This window comes from Anguilla anguilla, chromosome 12, assembly GCF_013347855.1.
Source record: "Anguilla anguilla isolate fAngAng1 chromosome 12, fAngAng1.pri, whole genome shotgun sequence".
Classification (NCBI taxonomy): domain Eukaryota; kingdom Metazoa; phylum Chordata; class Actinopteri; order Anguilliformes; family Anguillidae; genus Anguilla; species Anguilla anguilla.
The window spans coordinates 26,461,238-26,474,860 of record NC_049212.1 but is presented as its reverse complement, the minus strand read 5'-3'; the positions used below and the strand labels follow the sequence as shown (position 1 = coordinate 26,474,860).

General features: G+C 42.6%; 1 protein-coding gene across 2 annotated transcripts; it reads left to right on the top strand.

The window, feature by feature from the left end:
• The first annotated feature begins 1,827 nt into the window (after positions 1 to 1,827).
• Positions 1,828 to 12,347, top strand: LOC118209633 (sodium- and chloride-dependent GABA transporter 2-like). 2 transcript variants are annotated; one of them, XM_035385160.1, is made up of 14 exons: positions 1,828 to 2,093; positions 3,293 to 3,427; positions 4,434 to 4,574; positions 5,065 to 5,155; positions 5,684 to 5,816; positions 6,471 to 6,605; positions 6,760 to 6,863; positions 7,139 to 7,263; positions 8,093 to 8,205; positions 8,603 to 8,740; positions 9,040 to 9,142; positions 9,777 to 9,877; positions 11,388 to 11,558; positions 11,740 to 12,347. In XM_035385160.1, the coding sequence occupies exons 1-14, from the start codon at positions 1,943 to 1,945 to the stop codon at positions 11,866 to 11,868; spliced, it is 1,770 nt and encodes a 589-aa protein (XP_035241051.1). In that variant the 5' UTR covers positions 1,828 to 1,942; the 3' UTR covers positions 11,869 to 12,347. The 2 variants fall into 2 exon arrangements, with proteins under 2 accessions (XP_035241051.1, XP_035241049.1); XM_035385158.1 differs by having other exon boundaries at positions 6,742 to 6,863.
• The last annotated feature ends 1,276 nt before the right edge of the window (positions 12,348 to 13,623 follow it).

Below are 13,623 nucleotides of genomic sequence, written 5' to 3'. Positions count from 1 at the left end.
CATCAGTACAAGACTTGCCCCCTGATGCTTTGGGTGCATAGAGGAACACATTGATTGAAGCCCCCCCCCCCCCAAGTTTCCTTGCCAAAGCCTAGCAATATGGTAGGTTCCAATCAGTGAGTCACTGAAAGAATATGATAGTTCAACCCATTTTTGTCAGGCGGGGTGCGGGAATGGACCCAAACGCAGAGTGAAAAACCAAAAATCCAAAAATGGGGAAAACAAAGGACTTTAATAAACTAAGACAGGGAACAAAGAGTCTCACAGGGCGAAATTTACAAACAACAAAATCCTCAAAAAAACAAGACAAAAATACAGAAACCCAAAAACGAGGAAAAACTGGGCAGGTAGGGCACAGGCAGGCAAACAACAGGTAAACAGGAATCAGGCAGGAACCGGTACAAACAGGTAGCAAGGCAAACAAACCAAACCAAAGGTTCCAGCGCCTGAGTCTGGGGAGAGGGCGATTTAAATAGAGAGACGCAGACGAGACACAGGAGGGCACGATGAACAATCAAGCCACAGAGAGGGAGGGGAACACGAGACAAAACGCAACTAATAATTAGATAATCAAAAACAATAAAACAATTAACTGAACACAAAACCGAGGTGCCGCCATCTGGCGGCCCAACGGAGAAACAACACGGGGGGAAGACACAGAACCCTGACAATTTTGTGGTTCCTTAAGTTTTGCTCTTCCTTTGCCAACATACAAGGCATATCTCTACCTTTATTTGAATCAGAACAGAAATGTAAGATAAGGTTATAAAACATGCATTTTTATGTACAAAATTGGACACATTTGGAGAATCATAGCCTATGTCCTGTGTTCCACCATTAGATTGTATTTCAAATTTTGGCTAACTTAATTTATCGGCTGATTCAAGAGTGAATTCTCTCTTCAGGGGTGGCCAATTGGTCACCTCTCTAGAATATACAGTAAAATTGAAGATAAATCAAAAACAGGTGTAAGCACGTATAGTTTATGGTTTTGTTTCTTTTTTTAGCCAGTTCTTTTTATGTAGTCTTTGTTTATGCAGTGTAGGTATGTTTGTATTGTTCCTGCACACAGGAAAGTGCTCTGTATTGGAAAAGACCCAGAAGGACTTCATGTCTGGAAGGCACACAAAGCCAACAAACACAACACATAATTTTAAAGAAGTGACATGCTAGTAACCTGTCAGGTCACCTGACCTAGCAGCCATCTTACATGTAGAAAATATGCATTTTTTCCATTTCAAGCCATATCTCCTGATCTGAAGCTCATATTAAGTTCACGCATTGCACATTGAGTTTCCTAATGTTGCCTCCTACAGGTATTGCACATTAAACATATCAGGTCATATGGTGTGGCAACTGTGGGCATGTACAGCATGCTGGCCACACTCCCTAAGATTTGTTATTATACCAACTGTTTTTTGTGATCCATAAGAACAACTGAAGGGCCCCTTGTTTTGGTCTTCAAATGAGACTAAATCAAAACACAAAAACTTTTGAAAAAAAAATTAAAACATGGACAAATTAGCTGATTTCTCACCTCCAGCTAACATTTTGACACTTGCAGTACCAGCTTAGGGAAAACCGGGCACCATCAACCACACGCTTTGAAACCACCAGCATGCCTTCTAGGCTCTACATTAATGGTTGTGGAAAATAAAGTTCCTGATTCACTCACTTCATGCATAATGTTTTCACATACTAGCTGGGCCTTTACTCATAAAAAGATGGCTATTCTTTAACGTGGCCCTGTCACTTGGTAACTTGGCCCAGCATCCCAAATACACCGTGTACATGTAAGAACATGTCAGACAGTCAGTGGGTAAAACATCAGCCTCTGTTCCCAGCTTGCAGTGTCCAGACAAAGGAAAACGGTCAGAGAGTGAGGAACAGACAGCACTAGAGAGGGACACAGTGAGAGTGAACGATCCCAGGGGAAGAACAGATGAAGAAGGAAAGGGAGACAGATGAAAGGCCATTGGAGGAGAGGGGCCAGTGGGGGAGTAAGGTGGAGTTCCTCCTGGCGGTAGCGGGGAACGTAGTGGGGCTGGGAAATGTGTGGAGGTTCCCTTACCTCTGCTACAAGAACGGCGGTGGTGAGTGAGTGAGTGTAAGAGTGAGTGTATGAGTGAGTATGAGTGAGCGAGTGTATGAGTGTGAGTACAATTGAATAAGTGTGTATCAATGTAATTGCATGAGTATCTGAGAATGAGTGTGAGTATGAATGTAATTATGGATATGAGTGTGTGTATGAATGCATGAGTGTATAAGTGTGAGTATGAGTATGAGTGTGAGTGAGCGTATGAGTGTATAAGTGTGAGTATGAGTATGAGTGTGAGTGAGTGTATGAGTGTATAAGTGTGAGTATGAGTATGAGTGTGAGTGAGTGTATGAGTGTATAAGTGTGAGTATGAGTATGAGTGTGAGTGAGTGTATGAGTGTAAGGTTTATGAGTCTAAGAGCAAGTAGGAGTGTGAGTGCTCCAGAGTGAGACCATGAATATGAATAAGTATGACAGAGAGTGTCATTGAGTTTGAGTAAACATAAGTAAGACTGTGAGTTTTATAAGAGTTAATGTGAACAATTGGTTTGACTTATATGTTAAAAGTACCTATATATTCTAAATGAGTTTTTATTTGCATAGTTCTTGATTCTGGGTGGTGTAGTGTTCAGTGCTCTGTTCGTATGTGTACATGTTACCTAACAGGTTGGACTTCATTATGGGAAACTCCCAAGCAAAGTCACAAAGCCTGTGTCAAATTCAGCCTTCAAACTACTGTGTCCTCAAAGTATGTACTGTTTGCTAAGCAACTGCACATTTTAGTCTGCGATGAGCAATATGTAAAAAATATCCTCCATACTATTTTCCAACCGTACTGTGAAAGTGTTTTAAGATGTTCTGCCCTTGTACATCATGCTCAAGTGTTGTTGTTGAAGGAAAACATCAGTGAAGCTGCTCCTTTTAAAGCAAAGCTGAACATCATATTCATGGGATCAAAATGGTTGTTTCCTCCCAGAAAAGTATGCCCCGAAACACACCCAACAAAACCCCCTAGAAATGAGTTAATCATTCTGGAATGTTAAGTACCCTGCAATTTAGAGAAAATATTGCCAGCTTAACAAGTTTCTTATCCAGTATACTCAACTTATATACTGAATAGTAGGCAAGTGCGCTGATTCGGACACAGCCATAGTGAAAGATTGCTGGTTGCCTGGAACTTAATATCTGTGGTCTTGTTCCAGCCATGAGACTGGTTATCTCAAATGTTCCCTTTGTGTGTGGGTGTGTCTGCAGGAGCGTTCCTTGTGCCATATTTACTCTTTGTGGTGATCTGTGGGATACCCCTGTTCCTATTAGAAACTGCCATGGGGCAGTACACCCAGGAGGGGGGCATCACCTGCTGGAGGAAGCTGTGCCCATTGGCTGAGGGTGAGAGGCCAGAAACGTCTCATAAAATGAGTAAAACCGAGATCACAATAGGGTGTGAAGGAGAGAAGAGACAGGCTCACCAGGTATGAGCATGTGATTAAAGATTAAACAGAGGGGAGACTGTGTGGCCCAGGCCTTAGAGCAGCTGCCTCTCAATCCATGTACAAATCTCCCCATGCAGCCAGGGGTTCAGTTCAATTGTTCTTACATGTGAATCCCCAAACTCTATAGATATATAAAAAATGCAACAACTGCAGAGGTGCACTGTTGCTATTGGCGGGGAATGGTTAGTGTGACTCTAAGCTGCCTGGGGCTCACCCTATTAAGGTCCTGTTCTACTGTGTGGATCAGCATTATGGTCAGGCCAGTTTCTGTTTCTGTGCGCCCAACGGCCTTGCAGGGCAGCTCATAATCGGATGTAATGTCAAATATATTAAATCTCCTGAGCCAAGGCATGGAGATGTGGACTGGGGTCAGTGAATACACTGGGAGCTAATGGATAATCAGCAGTAGGGTTACAGTACTTCAGGACAGCACTCAATCATGGCACAGGAGGGAGTTTGAATATTCTCCCAAATCAAAGGTCACCTGGGAAAATGTATATATTATTATTGCAGCTGCAGTATTGCACTTCTACACCAGAATCTAGCTCTGTGAGGCTAAGAGGTGGACTTTACTCTTACAGGGAAAATGGGGCAATCGCACAGGAAGAAAAAGTTACAGTATATTACACGCAGTTGTCAGGCACTCCAATCCAGAGTGTCTCTCAAAGCAGAAGGCATCAGTGTCACCATCAGGAATCCAAATACGAAGAGAAACCACAGCAGGCATGTTCACAACCAGTAACTGCACAATGTAGCTGTTCAAACTAACGATTGGCATTGTCAGCTGCTAATTGAGTCTATGTGCCTGTGTGTGTCTCAGGGATTGCCATTGTCACCTGCTAATCGAGTGTGTATATGTGTGTACGTGTGTGTCTGTGTGTGTGTGCCTGCGTGTGTCTCAGGAATTGGCTATGCGGGCCAGCTGATCCTGTTTTACAGCTGCATGTGTTATATCATCATCCTGGCCTGGGCTCTCTTCTACCTCTACTTCTCCTTCAGCTCACAGCTGCCCTGGGCCAGCTGCTCCAACACCTGGAACTCAGGTAAGATCTGAAATTAGTGTAAGTGGTATAACTCCACCTGCAGTCCATACAGGGGGACACAGGTACAGAGCCCGTCTCTAAGCTACACTGGGCTGACTGTAATAACACCTGAAATACAGGTGACATTTGCTCCTCCTGCAATCCATGGTGCATACAGGTACAAAACTGTGCAGCAAATTCAGATCAGTTAAACATGAGGAACGTATTATTGTGATGCCTCTGCATGCCAGTATGTGTGATATATGTGGGTATTTCAGGTTGCAACATTCATATGTGATCTTATGCTTGCTTCATGGAATGTATTTCAGAATGCACAATTATTTGCAATTTGTTTTGCAATGATTTCAAAATGTATCCTTAACACTTGTAATATGTCTATAAATATATATTTCCACATGTTTTAACACTCATAACCTTTTCATAATGAAGAGCTCATTTTATTAACAGCTGTCTGCATGTGATTTAGGAAAAGCTTCTCTCTGTGTTTCAGATCACTGTGTGGACATTTCCAACCGAAACCTCACCACAAACTGGACCCAACAGCCCAACAACTCATCTTCTGCAGCCACTGAGTTTTGGGAGTAAGTTTGCAGACTGAGTTCTGTAGGATTGCACCTCTGACAGACCTCAGGGTTGGGGAACTAGGAAACTCAGAGGTTGTGTTCTAGTCTTTTTATAATCTATTTACCCTGAATTGCTTATGTAAATATTCAACTGTATAAATGTATGGAAAAAGTGTACGTTGCTCAAGAAAAGAGTGTCTGCTAATAAATAAGGTGATGTGTAGGGACATATTAGTCTAGTTTGCAGATGGAGCACATCGACGTAGTTTAACCTTTTTGCATTTATGTGAATTAATACTAGCAGAACCATAAGAAGAGAAAATGTTCATTATTTATGTACATGGTAGGGCTAGGGTGCAAGGGGTGTGCAGAAAATAATGGTTCTCACATTACATGTGAATAAATATAAATTAACTGGTAGAATATTTTTAATGTTCATATTTTTATACTTAATTGATATTTTTATACTTTTTCCTGGCTTACCTCCCTTTCCTCCTGTCATTTTTCTCTTTTCTTTCCTCCGCCCCCCCGCCCGCCCCCACCCAGGAGACGTGTGCTGTTGATCTCGGGGGGCATTGAGGAGGTGGGCAGTGTGAGGTGGGAGGTGCTTCTGTGCCTCATCATCATGTGGGTCATCTGCTACTTCTGCATCTGGAAGGGGGTGAAGTCTACAGGCAAGGTCTGTCCCAGAGCTACTGAGAGAGATAAGCACAGAATGTCCTTACCTGGGCTACCTCTATAAAGAGTGAGACTGACTGTGTAATAGACTGGAATACTCAACACAGGGTGGCATGTGTTCAGTCAAACAGGGACACATAAACCATGCTGACATTTTGATGCACCAAATGTTTTCCTGTCCTGTTTGACTCCGTTTTTTATCCTATTTTTTCCTATTAAATGTGTTGCCAGGTAACTTTTAATGAGTCTGCCAACAAATTTGGTTCAGTTAAAGACTGAGAAGGACATTGCTTGCTTCATGCTCTTGATCAGCAGTTAAAAACATAATTTAGCCTGAAAACCTTTAAACTGTGAAATTGCACATCACAACAACTAAAAGCACATAAACACAATTAAGTTATGCAGAACAGGTAGTCTGTTGATGAAACCTCCTTATCCATGAATTGAGTCTTTTCTCTCCCCCTGACCATACGCACACATGTACCTGCATTCTGAGATGTTTGTTTGTGTCTGCTTTGTGCTTTCTCACACACATGTATCCCCTTTGTGTGTGTGTGTATGAGAGAGAGAGAGAGAGAGAGACAGAAAAAATGTGTCCGACAGGGAAAGACACACCCATTCTGCGCACACGCTCTCTCTCTCCCTCTCACACCAGGTGGTTTATTTCACTGCTACTTTCCCATACCTGATGCTTTTGGTGTTGCTGATACGAGGGCTAACTCTACCTGGAGCTCTGCAGGGGGTGGTGTTCTACCTGTACCCTGACCCCTCCCACCTGACAGACCCACAGGTAAGTACTCTGTAACATCAGAATATACCAGGCAGTGCCCCATCACCTTGTCACAGCTAAATGTATCTTTCCTTATTTCATTCCGATGGCGAACATATAAATGTTTTCAGCCATATCGCCTCAAATGTGTTCACAGTTTGTGATGTCACTGCAGGTGTGGATGGAGGCAGGATCTCAGATCTTCTTCTCCTACAGTCTTGGAGTGGGTACTTTAACTGTGTTGGGTAGCTACAACACATATAACAACAACTGCTACAAGTAAGGCCCTAACACAGTACACAAGGGTAGGAATGTCAGATGCTTAAACATAAGTATGCAACTCTTTGTCCAGTGCAGTACCAAGATATTCACATTTCCTTTGTTCAGTGTAATACTGAGATATCCACATTTATCCTTTGTCCTGTGCAATACTGAGATATCCAGACTTATCCTGAAAGACACTTAGCAGCAAACACTTAATTTCTTTCACCTTGAAAGAAAATAAATGCAAAATCGAGGCAGATTATTTTACCCTCTTGGTGGTGTTTCTGCAGGGACTGTTTGTGGCTGTGCCTGCTGAACAGCGGGACCAGTGTAGTGGCGGGATTCGCGGTCTTTTCTGTGCTGGGGTTCATGGCACATGAGCAGGGCGTCGCCATTGAGGAAGTGGCAGAATCAGGTACAGAAGCTCTTTGTACAGTATGCCAAGACAAATAATGAAGATGTGACAAAAATATTTTTATATATTTAAAAGTATGTAAGTAAATTGAGCTGTTGGATGGTTCATTTAATTAAGGCACCACAATGTGGTGCATGGATGAGCATCACAGCCTTGGATCAAATCCAGACCGTGCTAGTGCTCACTGTGGCAGGTAGCTCAACAGGATGACACAATTGGTGCCTGCTTCGCTTAGGGTATGAGAGGGTTCAGTTTGGCAACACCTATTGGCTGAAAAGGGTGCACATATGACTGCGTGTCAAAGCAATATGAAAGGTCATAACCAACGCTGCTCTGGGTGAGCTTAGCTGTGGTCTTCTATGCAAAATTAAGCAGCTGTTGGACTACCAAAAATCACTAAATCATGTATTGTTGATGTTACTGTTGTAATTATATTAACTCTGTCATATTGGCTCTGGTGATATTGAGTCTATATAATGACAATGAAGCATCTGAGTTTAACTTGAAAAGGAGAGAAGTAGCAATATGCAATAAGGTTGTGGATTAAATTCCCAGCTGGGGCGCTGTCTTTGTACTCTTGTGCAGGGTGCTTAACCTGAATATTACTGCTATAAAGTATGTCCAGTATGGACAACAGGCAGTATGGTACTCTGGTTATGCAAAAAATGTGTAAATGTAATAAGAGGGAATCTGACCTGGGAGAGAAGGGGAGGAAGAGTAAACACTATTGGATCATTAATTTTTCTCCCATTCATTCTCTGACTCTTTCATTCTCCTCCTGTCTTTCCTTCTCATCACCTCCATGTTCTCCTCTGCTCCCTGCTCCCAGGACCTGGTCTGGCATTCATTGCGTACCCCCAAGCAGTAGCAATGATGCCCCTACCTCAGCTGTGGGCCACCTGCTTCTTCATTATGATCATCCTGCTGGGCCTGGACACACAGGTAATCAGTCACCTGGCTGCAGCTCACCATTCCTGGCTGCTCAGTCTGTGAAACTGCCAGCACCACAACTGGCTGCAGTCCTTACACACTTCTAGATCCTTCCGGTTCGGTTCTTTGTTTAACATGAAGTAAAGCTGTACTGAGCTAGCAAGGTATGATGCTGGGTCATTGGAGATGACACAGCAAGACTACCTGCCAAGCTAACTGGACAACATTTCATAGCTAATAAAGATGTATTTGTGGATAGTTTCTCACAAGCAGGAAAACAGTACTTAAACATTAATGTCTCAATCATCTTCATCTATCTCCTTTCCTTTTTCTTTCCCTCTTCTTCCCTCCATCTCCCTTTCTCTCCCTGCCTCTCTGGTGAAACTTGGGGCATCTGTCTGTCAATCAGTTTGTGGCAATGGAGGCGGTGATGACAACGATGAAAGACCTGTTTCCCACGGTACTGCGGAGGGCCGGGCACAGAGAGATCTTCCTCCTGCTCTTCTGCTTCACCTGCTTTGTCTTGCAGCTGGTGATGGTCACACAGGTAAGAAGACAGCTGGGGAGAAAAAGAAATACATTTCAAAATGTGTTATCAGTTTACCCAGAGGATATCACTGGCTCCTTTGGCCTACAAAGAAGTTAATTACTACCAGTTTTAAAACCTGCACGTTCCTCAAAGTAATTCAGTTTACTACCTCGTCCAAGGCTTCAGACCCATATGAAAGAACTAAAACCTGCATCATTCTAATCGTAACCGAAATTCAGGTCTTGCACAAAGCACAAACCTCCTGACCATACTTTCCCCTAACATCTACCCATGTCATTTTCCCTACTTTCCACCAGGGGGGAATATTTGTGTTCCAACTCTTTGACTACTACGCCTTTAATGGGGCCTGTGTGTTCTTCCTGTGCATGTTCAAGGTCCTGGCCATGGGTTGGCTATTTGGTGAGTGCAGGACCTTCCTGCCTGGAATTTTACACGGGAAAAAAATCTGTACTGTATTTACACATTACTGCACAAAACAGTGCACCTTCCAAGAAACTGGGTCTTTCCAATACAACACCCTGTGGAAATAAAGACAAAATTTCCACCAAATGGGAAAGATTTACGAACAAGAACAGATACAGAGCACTCACAATGTTAAGAAGAGTTAAAGAAAATTTTTTCATAAAATTAATTTTTAAAATGTATGCTAGTTCTAAAGGTGCCCTTTGAGATAGAGGAAAGCATACTTTTAAAAAATCAAGACCCTGATTACAAGCTTTTTATCCTGTCAATGCAACCAATAAGAAAAAAGACTGAAAATGAGATGCACAACATGCCTTTTAACTGGAAATCACCTTCACTGCCACAGGAAAAACCATTAACATTAACTAAACATTCAGAGAATAATAGAATATCTATAAATAATGCAGATTTCAAAATTAGTTGCCTATTTTGTCGTTTAAAAAAGAAGGAAAGGCTATGGGCTTATATACACATTGGTACAATTACTGATTGAGTTTATTTTATTCCCAGTAGAGGTTCACTTTATACACACAGCAATGTTCACTGCTGTTCCTGTGTGTCCCTCGAGCAGGGGCGGAGCGAATGGTCGATGTGATTGAGGACATGACCGGGGAGCGTCCCTGCCTCATCTTTAAGCTCTGCTGGCTCTACTTCACACCACTGGTGACCCTGGTGAGTTTGACTCACCGCCATCGACGGACATCCAGAGACAAAGCATCTCTCCAACTCGCCAGACATCATATTTGCTGCCATTCACTTCCTGAAAAGTATGCTCCCAAATATACATTACATTACATTACATTACAGGCATTTGGCAGATGCTCTTATCCAGAGCGACGTACAACAAAGTGTATAACCATAACCAGGAACAAGTATGACGAAACCCCTAGAGAGAAGTACCGGTCCAAGTGCAGGGAACAACCGCATAGTTCAACTTGGACCCTGAAGGTTAAACTGATTAACACTAACAACGAGAATGGCAACAACGCAGTCTATGGAAAAAATACAAGTAGTAGTTAAGACAGTTAACGCACCTAAGTCACCTACGAAACAGCTGCCTAGTTACAACCCTAAGCTTACAGTCATTTACAGGGGGGTAGAGAGGGATGGGGAGAGGTGCAGCCTGAAGAGGTGAGTCTTCAGTCGTCGTTTGAAATGGGTCAGTGTCTCAGCTGTTCTGACCTCCACAGGGAGGTCATTCCACCATCGTGGGGCCAGAACAGACAGGAGACGTGTTCTGGAAGTGCAGGTGCGAAGAGGGGGAGGTGCTAGGCGTCCTGAGGTAGCAGAACGGAGGGATCTGGCTGGCATGTAGGGTTTGAATATCTTGTGGAGGTATGCTGGGGCTGATCCCTTGACTGCCTGGTATGCTAGGACCAATGTTTTAAATTTGACGCGAGCTATAACAGGCAGCCAGTGGAGGGTAGTGAGCAGGGGAGTGACGTGGGAGTGTCTGGGGAGGTTGAAGACCAGACGAGCCGCAGCATTCTGAATGAACTCACCGAAACCCTAGAAAAAGTATATCATCCTGGGATTGTACAGTACATTCTGAGAAAGGTTTGCCTACTTAACTTTCTCATCCAGTGTACTCAGCTCAGCTGAATAGTAGGCAAGTGCGCTGATTTGGTATGTGTTTCTGTGTTTGTGTACTTTATAGTAAAAACGGGGAAAAATGAAAGTCAGTGAACTTGGCTGTGGAAATATTTAGACTTGGCAAGAACAATTCTACGAACCATTACCAGACTACCACATGATTCAGGGTCAGAAATATCAGGGCCTCTGTCTGTAGGATCTTCTGTTTTCCTTTCAGTCAGCAGACAATTTATGCTTTGGAAACAAGGCGTGCATACTATTCACCAAGTTGGTGACTGAAAATTAAGAACCGGCACACACCAAAAACCTGCAGACTTCTGGGACTTGAGTGAGATCTCTGCATTTAGTCTTTTTTCTTTCATCAACCTGCAAATTTTAAAATTAAAACTGTTTTTCTTTTCCTATTTATTCCTATGCCATATATATATATATATGTTTTGTTTTGTTTTTTACTACATAACTATGCGACCAGTTTTGACAATTGAATCCTGCTTAAAAGACAGCTTCATGTTAATTCTACTTTTATGACACAATGGCAGTATGGCGTGTTACATTTATAAAACCTTCCACTCTTACTCCTCTCCCGTAGGGATCCTTCATCTTCTCTGTGGTGGAGTACCAGCCCCTGACCTTTAACCGCTGGTATGTGTACCCAGACTGGGCGTACGTGCTGGGCTGGCTGCTGGCCCTCTCCTCTGTTGTACTGGTTCCGGGGTGGAGTCTGGTCAAGCTCTCCCTCAGCACTGGCACTCTCAGACAGGTGAGGCCCAGAACCCATGTCTCCCCAGCTGTTCTGGGAGCTAGCCCTGTTCCCACAGTCCCACGCCCTTACCCAGGGCCTACAGTGTTTTATCCAATCACACACACACACACACACACACACATCAGTAGATATACAATGCTCATCAATATCTGTGCCATTATTTCTTTTCTGCTGACAGCGTTTGTCTCATCTGATTCACCCTGATGATGACCTCCCCCTGACCCGGAAGCAAATGGCTGAGCGAAACCATGTGATTTCTGCTACAGAGATGAAAGAGTTAGTGACCAACCAAAAGTCAATAAAGTGACAGTAAAAGTTTTTTCTAATTCATACTTGCTAACAAGGCATGGGAGATTTAAATATTTTTAACAGGTCACATCCTGGTACCACTTTGCTTACCAATGCTTGATTCATATTTTTAAAAAACTAGATGATGTTAAAAGTGTGCATTTGAAAATCATAACAGTAATCTAGAGAATAGTTCTAATCAGGTATGGCTTTAGATACCAGGTCGTAAAGTTTGCTTTTTGGTGAGGAAATACTGTATTTTTTGACGGGTCACTCTTCACTGCACACATGGTGCTTTTTTCGTCAGCTATAAGCAACCGATGCAAACAAATAAAGGATTGCTTTTTTAGGTACTTAACAGTCAGTTGATTGACAAACTGAAATTTATGAAAAATATTATGCAAGATTGGGGGAAAAAATCATGACTAATCTGAATTCTCGTTGTGTTTTGGAGATACCTTGTTTCATTCAGTTGCCAAATTAAATATGATAATTGTATTGTTTTATGTTTTATTATCAGTAGATTTTTAGATAAATAATACTTTAATCAATTAAAATAAGACGTTGGAGCAGGAAAATACACTGGCGGCGGGGTGTGTATCAGGTTGGGTGGGCAGACCTAGCTCAACACACACATACAGGACATTTGTGGTGTACCTCATGCTACCCATCATTGACCTATGAACCAATCAAATACATCAAGCCATCCCCCCCAACAGAGACTGTTTGGACACCAAAACTGTGCCACCCCTAAGTGAGTAAGGCAGTCCATCTCTGGAGATACAGCTAGTCATTGCTAAAGGACGTACAGGTAAAGAAATTCAACGATTCATTTGGGTTCAACGACAATCACTGCATTGAGTTCATAAAAACCTTCCGCCCGTTCATGAGGCTCCTTAAATAATGCTGCTGATGCTATTTTCCACAAGACAGGAGCTGGCTTAATTCATACAGGCTGGCACACAGTTTCATTCAGGGCAGGGCTCGTGTCCTTCTGGCCTTGAGCTCTCACCTCCAGATACCCCTCCCTCCCTCCAGATACACCTTTCCTGGCTGTTTAAACCTTTACAGAATGGCTCTGTGAACAGTCACAGGGTACTGCTGCAACTTTTTGCCAATTAGTCCACAAATATACTAAATTTGTAGGCTATTAAACCAGGCTCAAACTTATGGAAACCAATGTGACAAAAATAAATAAATTGATAATGAAATACACAACGAAGCAATGAAATATATAAATTGGTACAACACTTGCTCTCGCTTCTCCTCAGTGGGAGAAGGTGAACTCGGCAGAAATCCAACATCTAAATATTTATACAGAATTGTGTACACCTTTTCTTGTTGTGGCTTCAAAGTGTACGTTTACTGACACTTTCACAGGGGAGAGTGCAGATTTTCCAGTTCTGAAACACAGCAGTGATGACTGCAGCACCAAAAACAACAATGGTTTGGTAAAATTGCAATAACTTCGACCACAGACACTTCTGAGGCTTGGACAGATGGACGTCCATAATTTCAAAGTCACTTTAGTTTATTTAGTGTCAGGATTCTGCCGTTTCTGTTAAGGTTATTCCTTTTTTGGTCGCCAGCTGGCGGCATTTCACAGCTTTGTACCGTGTGTTCGTTTGTCTCATTGCTTTTTCCTGTGTCTAATGCAATCATTGTGTTAATTTATTCAATCATTGCGTTCACCTGTGTCTCGTTATCCCTCTCCGTTCTGTGTTGATTGTGCATTGTGTTCACCTGTGTCTAGTTATCCCTCTTGTCTATTTAA

Excerpts from the sequence above, each read along its gene's own strand:
- LOC118209633 (XM_035385158.1), top strand. The coding sequence starts at position 1,943 with ATGAAGAAGGAAAGGGAGACAGATGAAAGGCCATTGGAGGAGAGGGGC. Across the intron at positions 2,094-3,292 it reads CTGCTACAAGAACGGCGGTG|GAGCGTTCCTTGTGCCATAT; the intron begins GTGAGTGAGTGA and ends GTGTGTCTGCAG. Across the intron at positions 8,741-9,039 it reads AGCTGGTGATGGTCACACAG|GGGGGAATATTTGTGTTCCA; the intron begins GTAAGAAGACAG and ends ACTTTCCACCAG.